Source organism: Carassius gibelio, chromosome B4 (genome assembly GCF_023724105.1).
Source record: "Carassius gibelio isolate Cgi1373 ecotype wild population from Czech Republic chromosome B4, carGib1.2-hapl.c, whole genome shotgun sequence".
Classification (NCBI taxonomy): Eukaryota; Metazoa; Chordata; class Actinopteri; order Cypriniformes; family Cyprinidae; genus Carassius; species Carassius gibelio.
The window spans coordinates 10,152,892-10,179,264 of record NC_068399.1 but is presented as its reverse complement, the minus strand read 5'-3'; the positions used below and the strand labels follow the sequence as shown (position 1 = coordinate 10,179,264).

Genomic DNA, 26,373 nt, shown 5'->3' with positions numbered 1-26,373 from the left:
CGCAGGCGTTTTCTCTGGGCCAAGGCTCATTTAAAATGGACTGTGGCAAAGTGGAAAACTGTTCTGTGGTCAGACAAATCAAAATTTGAAGTTCTTTTTGGAAAACTGGAAAGTCATGTCATCCGGACCAAAGAGGACAAGGACAACCCAAGTTGTTATCAGCGCTCAGTTAAGAATGGAATTGGGTTGCATGAGTGTGTGTGGCATTGGCAGCTTACACATCTGGAAAGGCACTATCAATGCTGAAAGGTATATCCAAGTTCTAGAACAACATATGCTCCCATCCAGACATCGTCTCTTTCAGGGAAGACCTTGCATTTTCCAACATGACAATGCCAGACCACATACTGCATCAATTACAACATCATGGCTGTGTAGAGGAAGGACACTGAAATGGCCAGCATGCAGTCCAGATCGTTCACCCACAGAAAACATTTGGTGCATCATAAAGAGGAAGATGTGACAAAGAAGACCTAAGACAGTTGAGCAACTAGAAGCCTGTATTAGACAAGAATGGGACAACATTTCTATTCCTAAACTTGAGCAACTTGTCTCCTCAGTCCCCAGACGTTTGCAGACTGTTATAAAAAGAAGAGGGGATGCCACACAGTGGTAAACATGGCCTTGTCCCAACTTTTTTGAGATGTGTTGATGCCATGAAATTTAAATGCCACATTTTCTCAGTTTAAACTTTTGATATGTCAATCGATGTTGGATTCTGAATAAAACATTGAAATTTTAAACTTCCACATCATTGCATTCTGTTTTTATTCACAATTTGTACAGTGTCCCAACTTTTTTGGAATCGGGTTTGTACTATGAAAAATATGCTGTATCACTCTACTTAAAGCCTTTGTGTAATGCTTTATAAAAGTGTACAATGCATTATTCATAATGTGCATTGTAATACATTATTATCTTGTCATAAATAATTTGACAGAATTTAAAATGCAAAGTGTAACAATGATTTGATAATGTATTATTAATGTACAATGACTCATATTATAAACAATGAACATGCACAATGCATTATGATGTGCATTACATTAAAACCACTTTTATAATGCATTATACATACAGTACATAAAGCTGCATTTCTCTTTAGATGTTGACTATAATATTAATCAATTAATATATGAATACAACTAAATGTGTATCAAATATTTGAAAAAATTCTAATGATTTTAAGAAAGAGTAAACATAATGTCCTTCAAGCATTTTAAAACCGATAAAAAAATAACAAAAAATAATTTAAAAAAGTAAAGACAGAACTACAATATGTAAAACCTTACGCAACCATGACAATAAGCATGTTTTTTTATGTTTTTTTTTTTTTTTTTTTAACTAATAAGCTGATTTACATAATTACACACTAATGGATGATAGAGGACCACTAAATTTATTTTGATTTCATTATTACATGACTCTTGATTAAATGTGGACCCTATCTCTGAAATAAACTGTTAGGTACATTTTACCCAGAAGTCACCTCTTTGACACATGCTCATATCCTCAGGACGTTCGCAAAAACACGTCAATGAATATTCTCAGTAGTCTCTAGGGCTGACCTTTACATACAAAAGGGAATACATTAGCTTTTTTTGTTCTGAAGACGAATGCCAAAAGAACATCTCAGATCGCAAAAAGGTTGTGAGTGGATTTCAGATGCTTTTCCAGCCTCGAGCAAGACTCACTGACCAAAGTTTTTCACAATTCGGTGGAAATCCCAGTGGAAATGTAGTGTGGACTTGCTTATTGCTGAACAGAACTTGTCTCAAATGATTGAACTTCACGATGTTCTGAACTGACTTAAACTAAATAATGACACTATTGTCTTTTAGAGCTGCTTTACAGCTAAATCGGACCTGTCTCCTTCAGCATTTTAACACTCGTTGTCTCTATATCTACCACATTTAATTAAGCAAGTTATAAATTGACTAAATTAACAGGCAAGAAAAAAAGAATTTGATGGAGAGAAAATAATGGCACAAGATTATAGATGCAGAAAATAAAAAAAACCTGGGGTCACGAGCTTCAACTGTAAGCATCTCTCTCTGAAATGACATTATAGAACAGGGACTGCCTTGAGAGCTCTCAGTGCTTGTTATTTTGAAATGATATTTGGCTATTACTGTGATTCTGCATGCTGGGAGAGCAGCAGTCGAGTACACAAGGTGGAACTAAATGTGTCCACCCACATAACCCACCGATATCTACACTGCCCACATCTCTACACAAATATTCACCAGCCACCAAGGCCTTCTGATTCACTTCTAACTGAACACCATTGAGAGCACTGGAGGAATGCAATGACTTACAACAGCAGGCAACGTCAGTGAGAGAGTCTATGCTACTGTGCATGACACACAAAAACACTTCTTTATTTCAACACTTTGCTACATACAGTAAACTCTTTCAGTACAGGAATACTGTTTTTGACTGATCAAAGAGATGGTTTGCTTGAGAAAACCACTACATCTGAAAATGAGTGAATTCGTCAGTTATCAAATTATGAAAATAATCAATAAATTAGTGAAACGACAGATCTGTTAATCCATGTGTCAATGACGCAACTGATTTCGATTATTTCGCTGATTTCTAAATGGACAAATGAAACAGTGTCTCATAGGTCAATGAATTAATGTATCCCTTGATTAATTAGTCGCAATAGTAAATCATCAATGACAGAATGGATCAAGAATTCAGTTTCCATTGTTTCAGTTGATTTCACAATGGTTTAATTAGAGACTCAACAGGGCAATGATTTAATAAAACCATGGATTAATGAATCAAAAGATTAATTGTGACCCTGGACAAAAAAAGAAGAAAAAAAGCTGCACAGGTTTATTTGTAACAATATCCAAAAAGTATATTGTATGGGTCAAAATTATTGATTTTTCTTTTATGACAAAAAGCATTAGGATATTAAGTAAAGATCATATTCCGTGAATATATTTTGTACATTTCCTACCATAGATATATAAAAAAAACGTAATTTTTACGTAGTAACTTTGCTAAAGAATTAATTTGGGCAACTTTGAAGGTGCTTTTCTCAAAATTCTAATTCGTTTTTATTTTTATTTTATTTTTTGCACCCTCTCAGATTCCAGATTATCAAATAGTTGTATCCCGGCCTAACAAACCATGGAAAGCTTATTTATTCAGCTTTTAGATCTCAATTTCCAAAAATATGATTTCCCATATGACTGGTTTTGTGGTCCAGGGTCATAAATCACAAATGAAACAACAGAACAATAAATTGATTGATTAATCAGTGATTCCATTATTTGAATATTTTAATTAATTTCACAATGGACACATGAACGATTATTTAATATTAATTAATCAATGACTTAGCCGATCATTTACTATACTAGAGTCAATTCATTTTAAACGATTCGGTTTATTTCAGAGTGAATAATAATAGGTAAATAATTAAATGAATCCATGGATCAGTTCATCAAAGATTCTTTGATCAATTATTTAACAGACTATAAATCAATGGATCAATGATTGAACTTCTTTCACAATAAATGATGAATTGGTGATCCAAAAGGTCAATAAATCCTTGAATCCTTAGATCCAATAAACAAAAGAATGATTAATCAATAACTCTGCAGAGCAATTAAATAATCGGTGGATCAATTATTCAGCTGATTTCAATAATTCAGCTGATTTTACAATGATAAATGAATCAGGAACTGTGAAATGAAACTAAATAAATAAATCCACTCAGTCAAACGAGCTTGTCTTGACAGAAGAACGAATAGGTGGATGAGTTCATCAGTGAACGAGTCAGTGAATCAGTCAAAGAATCAATTGATAAATGAACCAATGAATAACTTCACGCATTCATCATCATCACCAGTAACATGTAATCACTCGGCTCACTCCATCATCATCATCATGTGTTCTGTAGGCCATCTCTGCGCGGTGTTTGGATACAAACGTATTCAGTCTGATTATGATACATTTTGTTCAGATTCTGAATGACAGAATAACGGTCACGTTCCAGGAACGCGTTTAAATGGCACGCTAAACAAAGCGATGACACGTTCGACTGTGACGTAAACATACTTAGCTATTTAAATCAGCAGGTCTTAGTGCGACACTAATATGTTCACTGATACGAACGGCTTCATTTTAAAGCTCGTTACTCCGAACAGAAACGCTTTCATCTAGGAATCATGACAGTCCTCCTGTAACGTTACACACATCCCGTAAATCGCCTGTTGCCCTCTTGGATGTTATTAAAGGACACATGTTAAAGATCCGCTTACCCAGCTCGCAAATCGTAGCAAAGTTTCATGAACCCTGCTGACAGTCCGTGAGAGATCGTTCAGTAACACCTGCTGGAGATATACACCAGACCAGAGCAGAGCAGATCCCTGAGCGGCGGCGCGCTCTTCTTCTCCGCTGTCTAAAAGAGCTCTGCGATGTCCCTAGAGTCCTGATTATGTGTGAGTTAATGTCAATCCCCCCCACCCCAGAGAACACGGATCTGCGTGTCTTGTTGATGTCACCGAGCTCACACACACACACACACACACACACACACACACACACAGCAGACGGGCAGATCTCCTAAACGCGCCCGCTGAGCTCTTAAAGGAGCCGCAGCACTGTCTACTAAAAAGTTTGGAGGTTTTGTTGTTGTTGATGTTGTTGTTTTTGATACATTACCTTTATTTATTTATTTATTTATTTATTTATTTATTTATTTATTTATTTATTTATTTATTTATTTATTTATTTATTTATTTCATATTGCATGCATCTTTATGGACTTCAGATACTCGTATATTAAATGAGTGGCTGTATATAAAATGTGATGTTTGTGTTTGTATTTAATGTCGTACATTAACTATTGAACTAGTGGGACTGTTGGTGAATAATTCAAAGATTAAATTTTTTTTCCCCCTCATAACATAATTTTACTTTAAAATATATATTTGTTTTTGAGACAAAGACTCAACTCAGAAGAGTAATACGTGCTGTTATTTATTTATTTACACTTCCACTTATAAAAATGATTGCAAAACAGCAACGATAGCATTTACAGCAACAACAACAACAACAATACTACTACGACTAATAATAATAATACGTTAAAAAATAAACCATAAACACCTTTTCAACTGCTGTAATATTTCATATATTCTCTTAATTAAAATGATATTTTAAAACGGTATTTACTGTTCAACATGACTAATAAAATAAATGAAATCATTGAAGTGAAATTAGATATATTTTAACCATTCAAAATAAAAAGGTATATGCTAAACTAATTTATTCAGTCTCCAAAAATAATGGGAGTTCAGGCAAAACAATCTAGTTACTGTTGTCAAATCACAATAAAATAAATATGTATGACATTTTTTGATTCTTTGACATTTCAATTGTTATTATTGCAACAATAAATACCTGAAGTAAATATTTTCGAAAATACATAAGCATAAACATCAATGGATAAATAAATGAATGTTTGTTATATGGCAGAGCCTCTTAAGTTTTACTTACATTTTTCAAGTGTGACTCTCTGTGACTGTTTGTGGAACTCTCAAACTCTTTTCCTGGATCAGGCTCGTGACCTTTGACTGCTAGACTTAGTAAATAATCTCCTTTTAAACATTATTCACATATTTTACTGATAAGATTACACTGTATGCAAAGCAAGGGTAAATCAATCGCTTTCGGTCAGTCAGTATATAAAGGAAAGCAATGCCTTTTGAAAACTTACCAACCCAACAAGAACATGTTCAATGTCTTTATTATTAATGTCAAACTCACCTATATGCGTTACTTTACCGCTAGATGGCGCCAGATATTTCAAGAAATAGGACCATTTAGAATGTATAACTCAAAGTTAATTCAAAACGAACATCAGAGTTCACCAAGAATAATTTACAGATATTATATAACTTACTTGAAAAATTAGTCCCTCCCATGATCTATGGGCCAGTTTCAGACCAAGACCTATTTTAAAATAATAATAATAATAATAAATCTCCTATTTACAGGGTGATAAAAATAAAAAAAGATACCACACTAAGTAGAGGCTGTGCTATCTTTAGTACATTATAAGTAGCCTACAGTCTTGCCAGAGACCATAAGACCCAGACAAGACTGCAATTGTTGTGGAAAAGCCTTTTGACGACCATGAGATAATGATTATGAAACATATCAGCTAAGTAACTGAATTGCCAGTAGATGGCGCTAAAAGGACGTGAAAAAGCCTCACAAAACAAGTAGCATTTTCATCATCTAAGTATCTAAGCAGATGTACCGTGTATCTCAACTGTTTAGCTGTTTAGACTGACTGAGTCTTACAAAACCATATTATTCTGGAGCACAAGTCACCCTGACTTTTCCAAGTGTTGAAGTACATCAAATAAATGGTTGTCCTCCATTAGCAAGAATAAATGGGATAAAAAAAGTTCAAATTAATATGCATAGGCTAATATTATTTCATTATTTCATATTATTTCATAACATACATGAAATGACCCTGTAGCTGATCTATACAGGTGGAGCTGGGGAAGGTGAAGGGTTTCTGCCACAACAAACACTAGCCAATAATATCTGAATGTTGAGCAGCAAGACATATATTTTCAGAATTTTTGGGGCAAGGAAAAGATTGACATGATCAAATATCTATTCTGTTTATCTGGAATGACACTTTGTGTGTCACCCCCTTCCCACAGCACTCTTCAAGTGTGAAAAAAAAAAAAAAACATAAGGACTTTTCCCAGACTGTCAGTCTTTGCATTACGTGGGGATATTTCGTCAAGGAATATTATATTCTTAGTGAATTAGGTGGTGACAAGTGACTGTATTTATGAGTGAGTTATTGACTCATTAACCAATTTGTTTAAAACCTATTCTTTCACAAATTAAACTTTCAACTTATTCTTGTCATTTACTGTATAGATTATGAGCGTAATAAAACGTTCATGCAATCATTGCAATTTCTTAGATCAGCAGAAATCATGAAACAATAACAACTGGGCCTGGGTGAGTATAATGCACTTTCACAGATTCATTTGACAACAAACATTTTATATATATGTTTAACCCTTTCTGCTGTGAAAATACTGAATATATACCCCAGTGACGAGAGAGCCTACTTCCCAGAAACCATTTCCAACCTAGTTTGCCCTCATTACTATTTTTCAATCCACTGTCTCTGATGGCATTTCGTATGTGAGACTTCAGGAAGGGGCAAAGTTTATCAGCACCAAGCTGACTGACAGCTCAAAGTAAGCTGTAACCCTATCCACCAAATGAGCTTTCTTCCCAGACAGTGTCAGACCTCACAACAGAGGAATGGTCTTTCATATATATTACGTGGGATTTGCAGCCTATTTCATTCATGTACCCAGACTATTTCGCTAAAATTACATATTTCTTCTAGGACGGGATCTGACTGTGATTTGATGGTAAAAAACATGCATACAGTACATACCAGTGGATTGTGAAAGACTACTCCCTCTTGAAAAGCCATAGGCATCTGCTTTCTGAGGGGGGAGTTTTGGACTGATGTTGAGGCTGATGGTCAATTTCACCCTTCAGAGTAATGGTAATCCTTCTTTTTAAAAAAAAGCAGTTTTCTAGTGTACAAAAGTTATTTCTAGTTCACCATTTTGATCGGCAGAGCGATTTGTATCACTCTGCGTTTGTACAGAAGAATTCCAGTTGGAAATTCAGTTTCTGCTCACTCAATTTGGGAAGTTTACCTCACATGAGTGTAGACAAAGTGTAGTTACACTTTATTTTAAGGTGTCCTTATTACAGTGTTATTCTATATTTAGGTATTAAGTAATATTAATTAACTACATGTACTAACTATATGGTTAGGGTTAGGATTAGGGTTTGTTTTAGAGTTGCTTGCATGTAAATTTGTATATATCTTTTGTTATTATAATAGTAAGTACATGATGTGTAACAAAGACACCTTAGAAAAGTGTCTTTATACTTATTCACTTAACCAATTCGAACAAAACACTGATTTATCCCATTAACCAATGGAACTCGACCCATCATTGCTATTTCTTTCTTTCTTTTTAGCTTTGAGTATTTTTTTATGGTTGAAATGTGTCCGATTAAGATATTCTAGCACTCCACTCCCGCCCCTTAGTTCCTCATTCGGAGCGTGAGTTCAGCTCAAGTTAATATTTCATGTGCCCTTTGAAGCGAGGCAGTTAAGAGCACTCAGTATAATCAAGCTCAGCTGAAGATGAATTCTTGCTCTCTGCCACCTGCGACAGTAAAAGCATCACACTGGAATTTAGGGTAAAGGGCAGAAAGCAGGCCTGAGTGAAGTAAGCCACAAAAGACACTTAAATGGACCTACTGAGGAAGTTTGCATAGTATCTAGTATACACACTTAGGGTCAGTAAGTAGAAAGTAATGTGTAGAAGATACCTGGACGAGTTATGATTTCTGACGACTTTTCGAAGCGTGCATCTGTGCATGCCTTTAGGGCTCATATTGCCCAAAATTCCACAACAAAAGACGATTGGTTTGTTAGGATTTTGTTTACATTTTTTTAGTGTAAAAAGTTGTGTTGCATTTACTGTAGCAATCATACATCAATTAAAGCTATGCTAACATAAAGAGCATGTCACAGAGTTATAAAGACCCATTTATATTGGCGTCTTATTAGATAATTCAATAGATACTATTATAGAATTAAGGGTAACACTTTATTATCTAGTTGCTTATTAGCATGTCTATTATTAACATATAGGTTGTTTATTAGCACTTATAAAGCACTTATTCTGCATGAGCATATTCTACATTCCTAATCGTTCCGCAAACCTAAACTTAACAACTGCCTTACTAACTATTAATAAGCAGTGAATTGGGAGTTTATTGATGCAAAATCATAGTTAATGGTTTGTTAATAGCGAGAATTGGACCCTAAAATAACGTGTGAGCGAATTAAGCAAAAATATATTGACAATCAGGACTCAAATAACTGTTTTAATCACAATTAAGGTTAATTTGTGATTTATGCCTATACTAGCATTAGAGCCTCAAGATGTAAAGCAGTAGAGTAGTGCAGTTGTAAAACACAGAGCATATGTTTTTATAATACTTATTTCTACACTTTATAGCTAAACTTAAAAACAAAACAAAAGTGGTAGCATATCCTGTTATACTTCACCTTACATTTTGTGCTTGGACTGAGAGAAGACAAGATATTACACAACAAAAATACAAATTCAGAGAGCTTTTATTTGTACAGCTTCAGTTTTTTGTCCAGTGTCTCAAAACATAAAAATAAATACAGCTATGTCATAAGAAATCCAGTGTCTTTTGTTATGAAAAAAAAAAGATGTAAAACACCTGCAAGTCTTTTTCTCGGCGGTTTCTTTGGAATATGACTCGTGAACTGTCATTGAATTACTAAATAAAACACATCCGTTTTCATTTCCTTGAGTCTAAGGGCTATCTATGTCTTCACAGTTCAAACATTATAAAACATCGCCACTGAATATCTTCAAAGTTGAACAGTAGACTTTTAGTCTTGTGTTTTGGGCCTACAGCACCATAAAAAAAAAAAAAAAAACTCTGCAAATCACGTACAAAACAGTTTTGATTTAACCACATTGGATTCAAAAATAATCTTGCATTAAATGTTATTAAAAATGCTTTTCAATATACAAATGGCCTTGAAATATTACAATTGCAAAAAGAACAAACCAAAAATATAGATCTACACAGTAATTACATTGACAAAGGTGTTAGTTAAGAGACGGATCTCCTCAATGAGGACGGGCCGAGCCGGGCACTTGGTGAAAATTCCAGCATTCTGGGATTCAGAAAATGTCTCTACACAGTTCCACACCAGCACGGCTTTAAGAAGCACTAGTGGTAAAACGTACACGATTACATAAGTCTGAAGTGTCTCTTTAAGTCCACCTCTCACTCGGTCAGAGCTTGCCGCTCGGCATGCTGGGAGAGTTATAGTCCCACGTCTAGCGGTTTGGCACAGTTTCCGTATATCCTCGCTGACCCCGTCTTGCATATGTACATACATTCCCTTTTCTTTCCTTATCATTTGTTTCACAGGCAGACGTCTGCAGTAATACTGTTTTCCGATGGAGCCTGGACCCCAGGGACACGCTGGAGAGCAAGGTGCACCTATAGAGGGGGTCTTTGGGTAATCCACCGTCATTTTCCACATTCCTCCCACTGTCAAGGGCTGATATTCTCCCCTCACGAGGGCAGAAGTTCTTCAGGTTTCCTGCTGGGTCAGATTGATGTTTCATTACAGCCGCTGTAGTGAGCAGGAAGGGAGAGAAAAGGAAGGAGGACACATGCGGGTTAGAAGGGTGTTTCGGGCAGGAATACAGGCCAAGTACAGCAGGCGCATGCCACATGAACAACAGGTGTGAAGAAGACGCTCACTGTTTCGACACACATGCTTCAGTAGACACAAAGAGCTCGACGGAATTAGACGGCTCACTTTTCAAAAGCATGCGGAAACAAATGGCAGTTATTTTCTCTTCTTTTTAAATATATAAAGCAGATATATTTGGTACTACAACAGGAGTGAAGAATCAAAAAATGGTAATGATATTTTGTCAGTATCGCTATTATCAATTCAATTTAGAGTAACTTCTTTTTTTGAAACATTTTACAATATGGATTCATATGTTAATGGTAATTCATGCATTAACTAATATGAATTTGGAGTAAGCAATATCGCGCAGAATTTCATTTAATAGATATTTCACCCATATATCTGTATGAGTTTCTTTCTTATGCTGAACACAGAAGATATTTTCAAGATTGCTGGTAATCAAACAGGTGTTGGTCTCCATTGACTTCCATCTCTTACGAAAGGAAATATATATTTAACAATATATTTCTTAAAATATATTGTGATGTATTTCTAATATATTATTTTCCCTTTTTATTTTCTAATATATATTTGAATACATTGAATAATATATTGATTGTACATACATTATATAATATATTGCAAAATATACAAATGATTGACGCTTTCAATATATTGCAATATATTGGAAAAAATACATTAAATCCCATATATAAGAATATATGGTTGCACTTTATTTTACAGTACGTGTAGTAACATGTACTTATAGTCTACTTACAGTGTATTTATCTAAGAAAGTTCTGGTAGCACAAGGTAACTACATGGGGTAGGGTTAGGGTTAGGGTTAGGTTTAGGGTTAGTACCTAGTTATTACATAGTTATTGTACTTACATTGTACTTATAACATGATATTTTCCAATATACTGCAATATATTTTTGCTTCATAAGGGATAGTATCTCTTTCCCTTCTCTGGAAGTCAGTGGGGATAAACAACTTTTTGGTAGTTAGAAATTTTTCAAAATATCTTTTTTTGTGTTCGATTTAAGAAAGAAACTCATAAAGGTTTGGAACAAAATGGTGTAAAATGAGTAAATGATGACAAAATGTTCATCTTTTTTTGGGGGTGAACCATCCCTTTAATATTAGTTAATAAAAATGTGTTCATCGTGTTTTCATGTCAACAGATACAACATATGCTCTTGTAAAATGTAACAGCAAATGTTCAAATGAATATGAAGTAGGATTAATAAATGCTGGCATAAACAATGCACTGTACGCTACTGTATTTTATAGTGTATTCTGGGTGAAATGTGATGTATTTCATCTTTAAAACATTTCAGCTATTAGTTTTTTTCTGGTATCAAGTGAAATTCCTCTGGTGTTAGTATCAACTACTGCACATTTGGTACTGTGACCACCCTAATGCATTTAATAATCAACCATTAAATTCAACTACTAAAATAATGCTTTGATTTTTGTAATGGATTCCAAAATAGTAGATAAATAAATAAGACAGGTCAATAGAGAAAGGTGTCTTACTCCGAGTCTGACTGGTTGCCGCCGTTAACGGTCACTGATCTCAGATTCATGGCCATGCCATTCTGCTGCTCTCGTGGTGGGACGTCCAGCCGGAGAGGGGTCTTGATTAGGACATTGTGACCATTGCCGCCATCATTAGAGGCTATAGAGGGCACTATGGAGGAGATGGTGGGGGGGTTGTAGTCGGATGATTTCTCCCTAAGTTTGTTTTTCATGTTTTTGTCTGTCAGCGGAGGAGGATACGAGATCTTATTCTTATTCTTTAGAATCCCTGTGAGGAGAAAGTACACGAGAATATCAGTATATATGTAGAATGTATAACACAGAAACAACATAACATCAAAATATACATCTTACCCTTCCTCTGTTCAGGCTGGTGGTTGCTGTTGGCTTGGATGGAGGCTGTTGGGTGGTCTCTGTCATGAGTGGTCTCTCCAGTGTGATTGAGTTTATTTTCCTGATGGAGCTCCACGTTAACTTTAGTCTCCACTCTTAGTCTCTCTGCCCCTCCATGATCTTCACTGTCACTGGCTGTCATGGGTTCAGTCGGCCAGTAAGGCTTCACATGATTGGACACAGTGTCCACTGAGACACAGAAGAAGGGGTTAATGTAACCTGACACTCCACCTAACTTGTAAATGCATCCATCAGTGTCAGATTTTAAATTTTAATGCGATTCCGAAGGGAAAAATACCTTCTCTTGCTCCCTTTGGAGTGCTGTGTAGTGGTTGTCTTTCATTATTCCACTTTGGCTTCATGTCCATGTCTTCATCTTCGCTGTCGGACGAGTGAGAAGAGGCGTATGAGCTGCTGTGTTCATCCACAGAGAGCTCGCTGTCCGAATCCGAGTCTGAATACACACACATTTATTATGTCAACTCTTTATTTGAGGTGACACACACCAGCTAAGTTTGGCAGTTCACAAATATAGATGTCACACTACATTGCGCTTGTCTACATGTGGATAACAGGCAGTAAATATACGAATTAGTGTTGGCTTGAAAACGTTTTTCTTACCATCTGCTTTAGTGCCGTTACGGAAGAGTGAGCCGTCAATGTCAGTGAGTCCGGCTTTAGCATTTCCAGATGAAACACTGGGCTTCTGAGCCAATTCATCCCTGTTTAGAAGGGAAATCGGGAGAATGTGAGATATACACGACAAGATGCCAAACACGTGACCTCTAGTCGCAATGAGTTTTAGATTGCAGTGAAAAACTAAAAATGAACAACCCATACATAACTAACTTCATCTGGCTCAAATTCTTGCTGTCTGGAGGTATAAGAAGTCTCTTATGTTTAGTAAAACTATTTAGTTGATGAAAATACAGTAGAAACAGTAATAGTGTGGAAATATTAATATCATTTAAAATAACTGTTTCCAATTTGAATATATGTCTCTCTTTTAAACTAGTTTAATTTATTTCCACAAATCAATAAATCAATTCAAAATGTTATACAATGATTTGTTCGTTAAAAAAAATATCACGTGGGTCCCCTAATGGCATTACCGACTTTAAAATGTTTAGTAAAACAAAAAACATTGGTAAAATACATATTTGTATTGGCGTCTTAGACCTTTCCAACGATATATAGTTTGTCATGATTAGATTAGATTTAATTGTAATACAGTGAACTAAATGTAGGCGTCCCATATACGGGATGGGGTGACAGTTAAAGGGTTAAAGTTAAAAATAACAACATTAGTCATACTGTGAGCTAATTAGGTCAATATGCTATTGAGGTGAATTGTGCTTTCGAGATAGCAAACATCATACCATAATATTGAACCCTGTCAACAAATTCAAATTATTTAGACATGATGATACATGCTTTGAAAATCACTAATGAACTGAATCTATAATCAGCATGCCGCGTTCAGTGTACACAATACACATGCATACACAACATTCATAATAATACATGCAAGAATGTGTTTCGGATCTTGTGTGCATTGTTGCAGCACAGCAAAGCAAAGCAGAAGCAATGCACCTTTGCTCATGCATATGAAAAGAGAAATAAAACCAAATAGAATAAAATAGAAAGTTATTGAAGTGTTATCAATAGGATGAAAGGAAGTGAAATGTTACACAATAAGAGCGTAGCACCGTGCCCCAGCAGTAGCGTGTTACCTGTGCGTGTAAGTAAGGTAGCTGCTATGACTCTTTGCTGACCTGACTGTGCTCTCCAGAGACACCGTCGACTCGCCGATGGCCGAGCGGTACAACGTGCCGTCCTCCAAGTGTGTGTTATTACAGTTCAATGTACGCTAAGGGCAGTGAAAGAGCACAGTACTGTAAATCAAGCAAAATAATCCAAATGCTAGACCACTTCACAGCTTCCTTTGATACCAAATTAAGTGTAATTACTTTCTTATTGCTTGCAAATTACTTAAATTTCTTCCTTATTAATTTGCTACTACAAGATAAACTGACATTTAAACTGATCTAACTGCTGTTTCTATACCTGTGAAGAACAATTCATGTGTAAATATAAAAACGTTAACGTGTTGTAGTGACTTACTGTCAGTAGGGTGGTGCGTGTTGCGCTGGACTCATCAGGTAACGGTTTCTTTCCTGTGAAAACGTTTTTCAGATTTTTCCTCACCTCTTTATTGAACACGATGTGGAAGAGGAAAATGAATATGCCCTGAAAAACAAACAGGAAATGGTTTGTAAAGGGATAGTTTACTAAACAGTTCTATATAGTATAGTATTGGGAAAAAAATACTATGGAAGTCACTGGCTACCCAGCAGGCACACAACGTCATAAGAAATTGGTATTTGGGTAAATGTTGGTTGCGACATTGGGTGGCAATGTCAATTCAATGTCTAATGTCAATGTTAATTTGATATCCAGTACTAACGTCAGCTGACACTGATATTTGTCATTTTTACTGTAGTTTGTGTAACCAAAATTCAACGTTAAGTCAATGTCGAATTGGTGTCAAATACTGACTTCAACCCAATTTTCATTCTTAACTTTATTCTAAATATCTTCTTTTGTGTACAGTAGAAGAAAGAAACTCACGCAGGTTTGGAACAACTTGAGGGTGAGTTCAGTTTTCAAATAAAATTTTCAGTTTTACATTTTTGCTCAGTCCTTTTTTATAATAGTTTTAACATTTTCATTTATTTTATTTTAGTTTTAGTGTTTGCAATTGTATTACTTCACACACTTTTAAAATAAAAAAGTTGCTATGGAAATTTTTCTAATTTTTACATTTTCTTAGTGTACGTTTTTGAACATTTGAATATATTTAAACTCAGTTTCTATTACTTTTAGTTAATAATAACAACACTTGTTGATGTATTAAACACATCCTGCATCTGCACTGTAGTTTGCGAGATTTCCGTACACAGTAACACACATAAGCCCCTTTCACACTGCGATTCTGGAAAATACACAGGTAAAAAAAGTGTTCCTGCAATTGTTCCGGGGTCGCTAGATTTTGCACTTTCACACTGCCAGTGATTACCCGGGATATGTGGGTGCGTTCACACACACCCCGTAAAGATCCCGTAACGACACATGACATCAGGTTGTTTAATGTACGAGTCGAAAACGTTAGGCACGTTATACTTTCACTAAAGCAAGCAAACGATCTCAGCATCAGCGCGGAAAGTGAGGAACAAACTGATCTCTGCTTTATTACAGTTTGCACATATTTTTTTGTCGTGAACATTGATCTTTCTTCAAAACAGCCGGTAAAAGACTCATCACTTCGACACGCCATTAAATCTGGCCCAGGTCGAACCCCCCAATGTTACTAGGTCCCCGACCCGGGTTCAATGCTGGAATCAATCCCGGGACGTGTTTGCTTTCACACAGAAGGCGACCCGGCAATGTTCCAGCAATTTGCCGGGTCCGACGTGCAGTGTGAAAGGGGCTATAGATGTTGTTTAGCATTTTTGAATGTATACTGAGCCTTACTATGAGCAAAAGTTAAAATTAAGCTTGTCTTATTAGTCTGTTTTGGAAAAACTGAGGTCAAGAATAGAACAACTTGTTACCTGCAGACAGCTGAAGATGGCAAACAGGTAGTGGAAGGTCATGACATTACTGTTAACAGCCATTAAACCCAGCAGACAGGTGGCGCTAATGAGCAACAGGAGCAAAAAAGCCATCCGCAGAGCAGGACTGAAGCACATGTAGAAAACCACAATAAGTACCATATTTCATAAAACAATCCTCAATGACCTCAATGGACAGGGTAACACTGTCTTACATGACTCCAGACTTTTCATAGGAACGTTGCCTACGGCCACACGATGCCTTTGCCGCCAGCATAAAGATTATGATGTTGACCTGTTAAAGGATTGTTTATGACATAAGATCATCTGAGTATGAAGAATGGAATGAGATTAGTTAGAATGATGAACAACTGATGAGTAAATGGACTTACCAGCACCACTAAAGCGATGGGTCCTGCAAAACTCCAGATGAGGGTGTCGTGGACGGACAGCCAGCAGAAGTCAGGGTTCCCATATCCTTGAGGATCCAAACCCACAGCCAAACCTAATGGGACACAAGCATCAACATATCTCTAACAACATCTTAAGAAAACATACTATTGTGGTTGGTTGCCCGGGCATTGTTTAATACTTGCTCGTAATTTCTGGGCTTTTGCTTAGTGGTTGCTAAATTGTTGCTAAAGTGCTGTTAATGTGTTGCTATGTCAGCGATCTTCAAATCTGGCTCTCAAGATCCACTTTCCTGTAGAGTTTAGCTCTAACCCTAATCAAACACAGCTGAGTTTGCTAATCAATGTCTTTAGGATGATTAGAAAGTCACAGGTAGGTTTGCTTGATTAGAATTGCTAAGGTGTTATGACTGGTTTCTAAACATGTTGCTTTAGCGTCCTGAGCATAGACTGTAAAACAAAATCTCTTCCTTCTAAAAATGTCTTCGAGATAAGTGAAGCCAAAACATCCCAAATATGGTCGTTGTCATCTTGCAACAATGGCATCATTTGGAGACTGACATTGTGTCTACATCGAAGCAACAAAATACTGTAGAACCAATTATAATCAGCGATGCTGTCTACACTGGATGTGGCGTTATGCAACAAATCCCCAACAGTAAATTGATGACGCGTTCTATTTATGACATACTGACACAATGTTCAGTTGAGTTTTAACAGTCACTTTGTCTTGTTCAGTGTAGACAGACTTTAGCAGTTGCATCGCAACACAACACAACAACTGTGTAGACACAATGTGAGTCTGCAAGTAGTGACCATGAGATGGAGCGCGGTATCTCAATCCTTCCCAAACTCCCCCAAACCCAATAACAAGCACTTAATCATGACGCCACATCCCGCTTTTATAGCATCACACAACTAAAAGCAAATCTTTTAGAAAAATGAACACTGGAACATACATCAGTGTAATAAGAACTAGATAAATAATAAGAATTAGATTTTTTTATTTGGCTCACATCCTATTTGTTTACATGGAGAGGACAGCGAAAAATGTGCAGTGAAGGCTCATACTGGCTCCAAGGGGGCGCTTGCGAGCACCCTTCTGAACGCTAAAATGACAAATGGGAAACCCTGCGTTCTCATGGACTAGGTGGCCAATGGAAGTTCACAAATTGATAACTTAGAAAAGTAACAGCAAACTTCTCCTCTGTAAGCAGCACAGAGCAGGATGAGTTACACAATGAAGTCTGTGAAAATCCCTAACCAATAGTATGAGCAATGAATTACAGAATGGAGTAAAGAAAGCAGGCAGCCATTCATTAAGCTGGGAGGAGCAGAGAGGAGTCGGGTCAGCCTCTATTATCTCTTGGATAGGGGCTTTTTCACTGCTTTGAGCATGTGCCAGTGGAGAAAGTGACACCCATTATGGAGAGAAGAGCCATTGGAGAGAAAACAGGGAAAGAAAGAAAAAAGAGTGAGCAAGAGAGCGAGGGGTAGTAATACGAAGACATTGGCGTCCTGTCTCGTTCCCACAGGGAACACACAGACACACCATCCAAAAGAAGGGGCGAGTCCAAGCACGGCGACATGAATGTGTGTGTGTGCTGGTTTACAAACATTTTTAATAGTCTATCAGGGAAATTCATGAGATGAAGGTGTGTATCCGTATTGACACAGTGGACTTAAGCTGAGCGCACAAATATGAACCTGCACAGACACTGGGTTGGGTGAAATGTATCTACATTAAATAGTAATTAGTGGACAGACTAGAGAGGGTGTGTGTGTGTGTGTGTCTGACCTGTAATAATAGCAGGAATCCCCCAGCCGATGGCGTAGTAGAAGCGCATGTGGCCGTGGTTGATGTTTCGGACTTCAGTGAGCATACGGTAAATGTGCAAACCCTCCACAAACGTCCAGGCAAATGTGCACATGTAGAAGTAGTGCAGAAGGATGGCTATTACAGTACACACAAACTACAGAGAGAGAGAGAGAGAGAGAGAGAGAGAGAGAGAGTTAATATTGGACAGAAACATTCTGTTAAATTGCATTGCATCATCTGAAAGCGGAGTAAATAATTTTTCTATGGTTTATTAGGATATGACAATACACCGAGATACAACTGTTTGAAAATCTAGAATCTATGGGGGAAAAAATCTAAATACTGAGAAAATCGCCCTTAAAGCTGTTCAGATAATTTCTTAGCAATGCATATTACTAATCAAAAATTAATTTTTGATATATTTATGGTAGCAAATTTACTAAATATCTTCAGGTAACATGATCTTTGCTTAATATCCTAATGATTTTTGGCATAAAATAAATATTGATAATTGTGACCCATACAATGTTTTTTTGGCTTTTGCTAAAAATATACCCCAGCGACTTGAGACTGGTTTTGTGGTCCAGAGTCATATATTACTATTTTATTTATTTATATAAAATACATTAAATAAAGGCATCACAAAAAAATACTACCATGGTATATAAATTTACATTTAAAAAAAAAGAATTTTAAGGGATAGTTCACCCAGAAATGATTTTTTTATTATTATTATCGTTTTTTCCAAAATTGTTGAACACAAAAGAACATCTTTTGTGTTCAACAGAAGAAAGAGACTGGAAAAACTAGAGGCGGTGAGTATGACAAAACGTACATTTTTAGGTGTACTATCCCTTTAATTTATAGTGCATAATCTCTATTTACACTTTTTATTTACATGCATCATTATTTGCACTTAGAGAAAACAAGATGCTATTGGTTTCTATTTACACTTAGTCCAAAAAACACAGTATCTACCACTATTTACACTAAGTGTAAACAGCATGTACTTTCCTTTACACTAACTGTAACTAGAACCTTCCTTTATTCTCTATGTGTAAATAGCTATTGCTTAGTGTTTTTATACCTGGGCATGTTCTTGACATGTTCTGTGAAATTCACACACTTGGTAATGAAATATCTACATGCAATCTTCACAGAGCAAGACCTAAACAGTGTGTCCAACATGTAGCCAGACCTCACATTTATTTAAATAATGTGAAAGGGTGTTAGTATAACTCTAAATGGATCCCTAGTACTAACAGACACCAGTCATAGCATACCTCAATGAGAAAACCAGCTTTGAAATTTGGAATTTGAACATAAAAAAGGAAAAAATAAAATAAAATACACTGTTGTTTGTTTCACATGCACATCTGCAGCATCTGTTTACAAATCTAAAGTACAGAAATCGACAGTAATCCAGTGAATGCCGCCCAGCCAGTGGCACACTGGAGACAAGAAGATAGAGTCAAACCACATATAAATGGATTTAAACCATTAAAGCTCTTCTTTACTCAGCAATGGATGACAAATACCCAAAATAAAAGCCACCTCACAGCAATTGCAGCCATTTGTCAAAGTAACCTCAATCCACAATTATATGCAGTTGTTAATTACAGACTTTAGAAAGTCATTAGTGGAAGTTGAGAATGCAAATCTAAAATTCTGGATATGGCTGAAGAGGGAAAACTATGAGACTCCCCTCGATGAGAAAACCACATATGAGATCGAAATGCTTTAACTTGATGAAAGATCAAACCCATAAAACCAGTCTTGTAATTTCATATGAGTTCCCTCTCACTTTAATTGTACATTATTTAGCTGTTTCCAGTTTTAAACCCATGCTGGTTTCACAGTAATATTCTGGAGACGAGTCCCTCACCGGGTTGTCGGTCTGGTTGATTCCGATGAGAAAGACCAGCTCGGAGAAGAACAAGGCGGCCACCAGGTTCTTGTGGATGCTGTGGAGATTGGAGCGTAGTTTGTGCAGGATGACCAGCAGGATGAAGGTGATGAAGAGCGCCAGAAGAGAGGCGGAGACTGTGGTGTAGGTGACAATCTTCAGGGGAAGAACATCACCGTGCTGAAAGAATGAGAGACCAAAAAAGTAAATAAAAACAGAAAATAATGATTAACCTATGCAGATTAATTAAAAATTATCATTCTATATAATGTAAATGTTTCATTTAGGCCATAAAACTTCAAAACATAAAACAGATTTAAATAGAACATCAAATATGGTCTACAGAAGCTCAAACGTGCTTGCTTGATGCAGGAGAACCAATGAAGATTGTTAATTGTGAAGAGTTTTAATGGATGAACATACATATTTTATCATGTTTTCCAAAGATAAACAACAAGGGTCAGTAAATAATGACAGGAGGTTCTTTTTTGGTTGAACCACCCTTTAAGCAATTGGGTCCGATGTTGTTATTTTAGGCACAGTACCTCTCTCTTGGAGATATCCATAAGTACGGCAAAGCTGGTCATGTGATTGCACTGGCAGCTGATGTGGGTGTGGTTTCTGGAGATGAGGTCACAACCTTTCGACGACCAGGCGCCTGTGCCACCAACACTGACACACGAAGACACATCAGACTGGCATTAATCATCTACTAAACTGATTTAGGAGATTTACGTGATATTTAGATTATAATTAAAAATGTGAGCCTATGAATTAGCTTGGAGGGGAAGTGACTCACGCGATTGAGTGGTTCCAGAACACACACACTGGTTTAGTTCTCTCCTCGGTCTCCAGAAGGTTGTAGTCCAGTGTGATTGGTTGCTCCAGAGGAATGTGTAATGGCTCGCCTTCACTGTACACTGTCGCGCTCACGATGGGAGTGTTAATGACCGGACGGTTCGGCAGTCTGTGGAAAAAACGCGATCTTCTTAGCACGACAACAGTGTTCTGTGTTTGACTGTGGAATGCCACCAAGACTAAATATTTGGACAGGCGCTTTATAGTTGGACAGATAATAAAAAGTGACGTTCTGTACCTGAGACTGCGGCGGTCGGGGTCGTAGTGCTCTGGTAGAAGCTGGCCCAGAGATTTATGGATGATGACTGCAGCCACAGGAAATGGTGGCAGACTCTCAACATGCCTTTTCCTCTTGTTTGGAGCCGGATCGGGCTCTTCGTCAGAGCTGCTCTGAGATTCTGGTTCATCTGTGGGAGAAACTAAAAGAGAGAGAGAGTGTTTATGTTCCTGTAGCTCAGTGGTAGAGCATTGCATTAGCAGTGCAAAAGGTTGTGGGTTCAATTCCCAGGGAACAGACATACTGGTAAAATAAAAATGTATAGCCTTTAATGCACTATAATTGTCTTTGGATAAAAGTGTCTGCCAAATGCATTAATGCGAAAAATGCAGTATTTATTAACACTCCAATATTTCCAATCTCCAATATGGTGACTAAATACTATTAAAAAACTACTGAAAGAAAACAAACAAACAAAATGTGGCCAGCAACCCATTCATTTTTAGTTAGGGTTTTTTTCTTCTTAGTCACTGTGCAATGTTTTGTTATACTTTTGCATTCTGTAAGAAATTTGGTAGCACTTTATTTTACAGTCCTGTTCCTCATGTACATACTATGTACTTATTATAGTAATTACAATAACTATATAATAACTAGGTACTAACCCTGAACCTACCCCTAACCCTAACCCTACCCCATGTAGTTACCTTGTGTTACCAGAACTTTCTTAGATAAATACACTTTAAGTACACTATAAGTACATGTAAATACACATACTGTAAAATAAAGTGCAACCAGAAACTTTCCAGTTGCTCACAAAAGTTTGTGAAGGAAATAATTTGAGGTGGTAGAATTTCTGAAATATTGGTAACATTTCTCAGGAGAACGCAACACATTTGAGAGAATGCAAAAGCTTTGCAAGCAAATGCAGAAGCTCTGACATATATTATATCCCAATCGCCAAGTCCCCTGAGGGGCCCAACAGAATTATTCATATCTATCTATTTCAATGTACAGTATGTTTTACCTTCATGCTCTGAAGATCTAAAACTGAATTCTGGGAAAATAACAGATGATTTAAGGTCTTTGGGACACTCCTGGTCAGTCGTTTGGAAACGAGGGATTTTTGCCTCATCTGAATAAATGGCGTCTAGATAATCCACTGCAAAAACTGACAAGTCAAAGAAAGATTAAGGTTAATAAGAACTGTATAGTGCTCAAAACAATGTACTGGATAATCGGTTCAATCCATGTTAGTAGCTACATTAATGATTTTAGAATTTACTCACCCATATTCTCGGTTACAATGATGAAGGGTTTCAGGTAGGTCTTCCTCATGTTCCGGGCCACAGTGTTGGCGTACTCCTCAAAGTTTTTCAACAGATGCGCCGTACCTCCTTCTGTTCTCTGTATCTGATCCCAGTGCTCTTTATTACTGGCGTCCAGGATTGCGCTGCCAGCCTTCACTATGTTCTGCAAAATTCAAACACATTCTGTATTTCAGGGTAACATTCGTTTAAGAGACATTTAAGAGACATTAGAAGTCTGAATCCGGCCCAAGACGAGACTTGCGGTCTCACTAATCCACTAAACCTCAAGGTTGCCAGGGCTGAAGTACAGAAAAGACCAATATAAAATTGCTTATAACATCCCATTGTTGGTATAGCTGTAAAGGATGGTAAAACTACTTGCATGTGCAACACTTGACGTAATATTGTTTTTGCAGTGTGGTTGCTAAGGTGTTCTGAGTGTTTTTTTTACTGATTGCTATGCCGTCGCGAGGTTGTTTTGGATGGCTGCTATGTAATTGCAAACTAGATTACATTAACTGAAGAAAATGTGCCTGGTGAGCACCAGTTACAAGTCAAAAGAGCCCAACCCCAAGTCTTTGTAATATTTTGGATAGTGTGATGTCTACAGTGAGCACTGCCAGTTTAGACAGCTCTTTTAATTATAACAGGACCTTATTCTATAGTGTCACAACAAAAATGGTGTGGGAGAGTTCAGATTAATAGCTTGTTTAAGCCCCTTTCACACTGCCATTCCGGCAAATTCAGGGGTAAAGTGTTCCTGTAATTGTTCCCTGGTCGCTAGATTTGGCACTTTCACACTGCCAGTGATGACCCGTGCTTTCACACACAACCCTTGAAGATCCCGTAACAACACGTGACATCAGCGCGTGACGTGTAATGTACGAGTCGACAACGCTTGGCACATTATACTTTAACTGAAGCAAGCAAACGATCTCTGCGTCAGCGCGGAAAGTGAGGAACTAACTGATCTCTGCTTCATTACAGTTTGCACATATGTTTTCGTCGCAAATGTTGATCTTCCTTCAAAACAGCCGGTAAAAAAGTCGCGCGATAACGCGCGTCATCACTTCGATACGGAATTAGATCTGGCTTTTGTTCACACAGCGCTCGTTCCGGATCGATTACCGCAATGTTACTATGTCCCCGACCCGGGTTCGATTCGGTAATCAATTCCGGGACGTGGTTGCTTTCACACAGAAGGCGACCAGGCAATGTTACGGGAATATTGCGGGTCCGACGTGCAGTGTGAAAGGGGCTTTAGTGGTTTGTTCAGATATCTAATTCTACTGGATGTATCAGCAACAGTAACAGTGAAGCTAGTTTGAAAAATAGCCACTATTATCTTTTAAGTATTAAAACTGAAGCAGATTATATTGACAGTAGAGATAGGAGTGAAACCAACCTCATTGAATTTGGCGTCGCGCATGGCGGCCAGGTTAAAGCCCTGCTGCTGGCTCTCATAATGCAGGATCCAGGAAATAAGCTGGTAGGTTGTCTTAACATCGTTTCCATAAAAGGACTTGGTCTGGTCAGTGGCGTTCTGTAACATTTGAGCAATCTCCTTTGATTTCTGCCCATCCATTGTGGATTCATTACGATGCAACTCCTCATTCTGGTCAAAAAGAGGTGGGATATGAACAAGAGGAAGGAGTAAAGAGAGGTTACTTGAGATGCTTTATGTGATGACCACAACAATATGAATTTTCATGATTTAAACATCTAGATCTACCAGTTTCTTGAGGTGGGAGAATGCAACGGTGGTACAGTTGAACAGTTCAGGGGGCAGCCAGCCTTTCTCATCGCTGCAGTGTCTGACAGCAGTGCCTAAAGTCGGTTAGAAAACATTATAATATATATGCAGTATATACGATTATTTCAAATAACTGCTTTCACTTTACAGTTTAGTTTCAGAAGTTTCTCAAACTGAAACCTCGCTCCAGCAAGCACTTGGGTAAATGTGTCTTTATACAAGCGCTGCCAATCTGTGTCCAACAATACTTTTGTGTTTGCCAACCAGTTCCCTCTAGAGACGAGGCCTCATTAACATTCAGTTAGCCAACCAATGAAAAGGTCTAACTGCAGAGTTCTGCCAATGGAAATTCTTTGTTAACTGGGTTGGGTAACGTCAATGGGGGGCGGCAGTGCCAAGTGACAGAAAGCCACTAAAAAAACAAAGGCATTTGCACAAGTTTAATCCCATTATTTACCTTAAATGTCATACACTAAAACATAAATCATTGAAGCTAGCCACACCAAACCCTTTCTTTTGTACCTAATAATTTATGGTTGCACTACTTTGCGTTTTTCAGAATTTTAATATTTAAAATAAAGTTAGTCAGAAAAAAAGTCACAAAGCAGACTCTTATTTGCAGAGTTTTAATTGCTTAGCTTGTATATGACAATTTAGATAGATTCAGTAGATTCACTTGTCAGTTTGTCTCAATAAGAAACCCAGTATTACTCACCAATAGATCCCTTGGGACAATTCATGGCAACTGGACGTCCGAAATTGGTCCTGGGCCACCAGATTCCAGCATCAAAGGCTTTTGGGCAGCCCTCATACTGAACTGAACAGTAAAGACAAGAAACGTAATGTTACTCAATATGTCCTTCATTAGTGTAGATTGACAATGCTTCAAAGCAGGTGGAAGGAAATCAGTATTTACCTTCACAACCCGTGCTGGTCACTTCAGAGAAGGGGTTGTCACAACGATTACACTGTCGCCCAATCACACCTGCCTTACAGGGGCACTGACCCGTCTCCGGGTCACATGTGCGAGAACTGGCGCCCAAATGGAAGCAGTCACAGGGGAAACAGGTGTCGCTATCTTTAAGTCGATAGTAGTTGTCCTGTGTAAAACAGGTGCAAGGATAGTCTCTAAAACATCCATCAACATTTGTGGACAACAAATCTGGACCAGACTGAAAGGCTTGGGCAAATGATGTAAAATGCTATCTTCACACCTTGCAGCGGCATTCTCCAGTAGTCTTATTGCAATCGGGGTTGAAGCCTTTGCTGACATCACAGTTGCAAGGGCCACACATGGGACTGCCCCACCAACCCCGAGGACATGGTTTTTCCACCCTGTGGACAAAACAAAACCAAAAAAGAAATTTTAAATATTATTAGCACAACAAATTGCGCAAAAACTTCAATTGGGGGGGGGGGGGGAAGGGGGGGATGGACTATCCTTCAAAAATAATTTTTGTGTTCGTAATTTTGTCTTTTTTTTATTTAATTACTGTCATTTCTATTACAAAATCCTAAAACCTACACTACATTTCTGAAACAAAAAGTTATTTTCAGAATTTATTAATAACTTGTAAATTTCTTAGGTAACACTTTAGTATAGGGACCAATTCTCACTGTAAAGTAGTTGCTTGTTAGTATGCCTATTAATAACATTTTATTGGCTATTTATTAGTACTATAGTAGTATATATAGTACTACTATAGTATAACCATATTCTACATCCCTAATCTTACCCAAAACCTAAACCTAACAACTACCTTACTACTATTAACGACTATTACTATTAATACTATTAATGAGCAGCAAATTATGATTTATTGAGGCAAACGTGGCAGATTGTTAATGGCAAGATTTGGACCTTCAAATAAAATGTGACTATTTCTTGATTATTTATACATAATATAAATAATGTAACACTAAATGTGATTTTTTTTTTTTCGTGACACCATTGACAAAGGTTCCACGTTTTAACCTGTAACATCTGAACATTTCACTCTCTGATCACCAATGCATCAAGCAAATCGATCAACAAGTAAAAACCTCCCCATCAATCATTGGCGGGATTTGTCATGGTATAGAGATCAAGAGATTACATGTGAGGGTTGGCAGACTTTAGACGATAATTAATAACAGAACACTGACGACTGGAAACTGATGAGAAACAATTGTGCCTGTTTGTACAAGCCAAAAAAGACA

General features: G+C 37.2%; 2 protein-coding genes across 10 annotated transcripts in view; both read right to left on the bottom strand.

Annotated features, from left to right (window-relative positions):
* gramd4a (GRAM domain containing 4a) overlaps positions 1 to 4,556 on the bottom strand; it is a 51,484-nt gene extending 46,928 nt beyond the window's left edge. Inside the window, exon 1 of one of the 2 annotated variants that reach the window (XM_052555267.1) lies at positions 4,281 to 4,556. In XM_052555267.1, the coding sequence (XP_052411227.1) occupies positions 4,281 to 4,309 (29 nt within the window). In that variant the 5' untranslated portion in view covers positions 4,310 to 4,556. The remainder of the gene's footprint in view (positions 1 to 4,280) is intronic. The other variant, XM_052555268.1, reaches the window with a different exon arrangement.
* Positions 4,557 to 9,220: 4,664 nt separating this feature from the next.
* The window catches only part of celsr1a (cadherin EGF LAG seven-pass G-type receptor 1a), an 82,416-nt gene continuing 65,263 nt past the window's right edge, over positions 9,221 to 26,373 (bottom strand). For 2 of the 8 annotated variants that reach the window (XM_052555252.1, XM_052555257.1), the window contains 22 exons: positions 25,389 to 25,509; positions 25,091 to 25,274; positions 24,890 to 24,991; positions 24,154 to 24,248; positions 23,827 to 24,036; positions 22,401 to 22,584; positions 22,139 to 22,282; positions 21,133 to 21,313; positions 20,836 to 21,003; positions 20,582 to 20,708; positions 20,016 to 20,216; positions 18,110 to 18,284; positions 16,294 to 16,406; positions 16,117 to 16,196; positions 15,902 to 16,028; positions 14,412 to 14,537; positions 14,021 to 14,157; positions 12,909 to 13,009; positions 12,586 to 12,741; positions 12,249 to 12,476; positions 11,892 to 12,162; positions 9,221 to 10,285 (listed from right to left, as the gene is read on the bottom strand). In XM_052555252.1, the coding sequence (XP_052411212.1) occupies positions 10,261 to 10,285; positions 11,892 to 12,162; positions 12,249 to 12,476; positions 12,586 to 12,741; positions 12,909 to 13,009; positions 14,021 to 14,157; positions 14,412 to 14,537; positions 15,902 to 16,028; positions 16,117 to 16,196; positions 16,294 to 16,406; positions 18,110 to 18,284; positions 20,016 to 20,216; positions 20,582 to 20,708; positions 20,836 to 21,003; positions 21,133 to 21,313; positions 22,139 to 22,282; positions 22,401 to 22,584; positions 23,827 to 24,036; positions 24,154 to 24,248; positions 24,890 to 24,991; positions 25,091 to 25,274; positions 25,389 to 25,509 (3,256 nt within the window). In that variant the 3' untranslated portion in view covers positions 9,221 to 10,260. The remainder of the gene's footprint in view (positions 10,286 to 11,891; positions 12,163 to 12,248; positions 12,477 to 12,585; positions 12,742 to 12,908; positions 13,010 to 14,020; positions 14,158 to 14,411; positions 14,538 to 15,901; positions 16,029 to 16,116; positions 16,197 to 16,293; positions 16,407 to 18,109; positions 18,285 to 20,015; positions 20,217 to 20,581; positions 20,709 to 20,835; positions 21,004 to 21,132; positions 21,314 to 22,138; positions 22,283 to 22,400; positions 22,585 to 23,826; positions 24,037 to 24,153; positions 24,249 to 24,889; positions 24,992 to 25,090; positions 25,275 to 25,388; positions 25,510 to 26,373) is intronic. The other 6 variants (XM_052555250.1, XM_052555255.1, XM_052555254.1 and 3 more) reach the window with 4 other exon arrangements.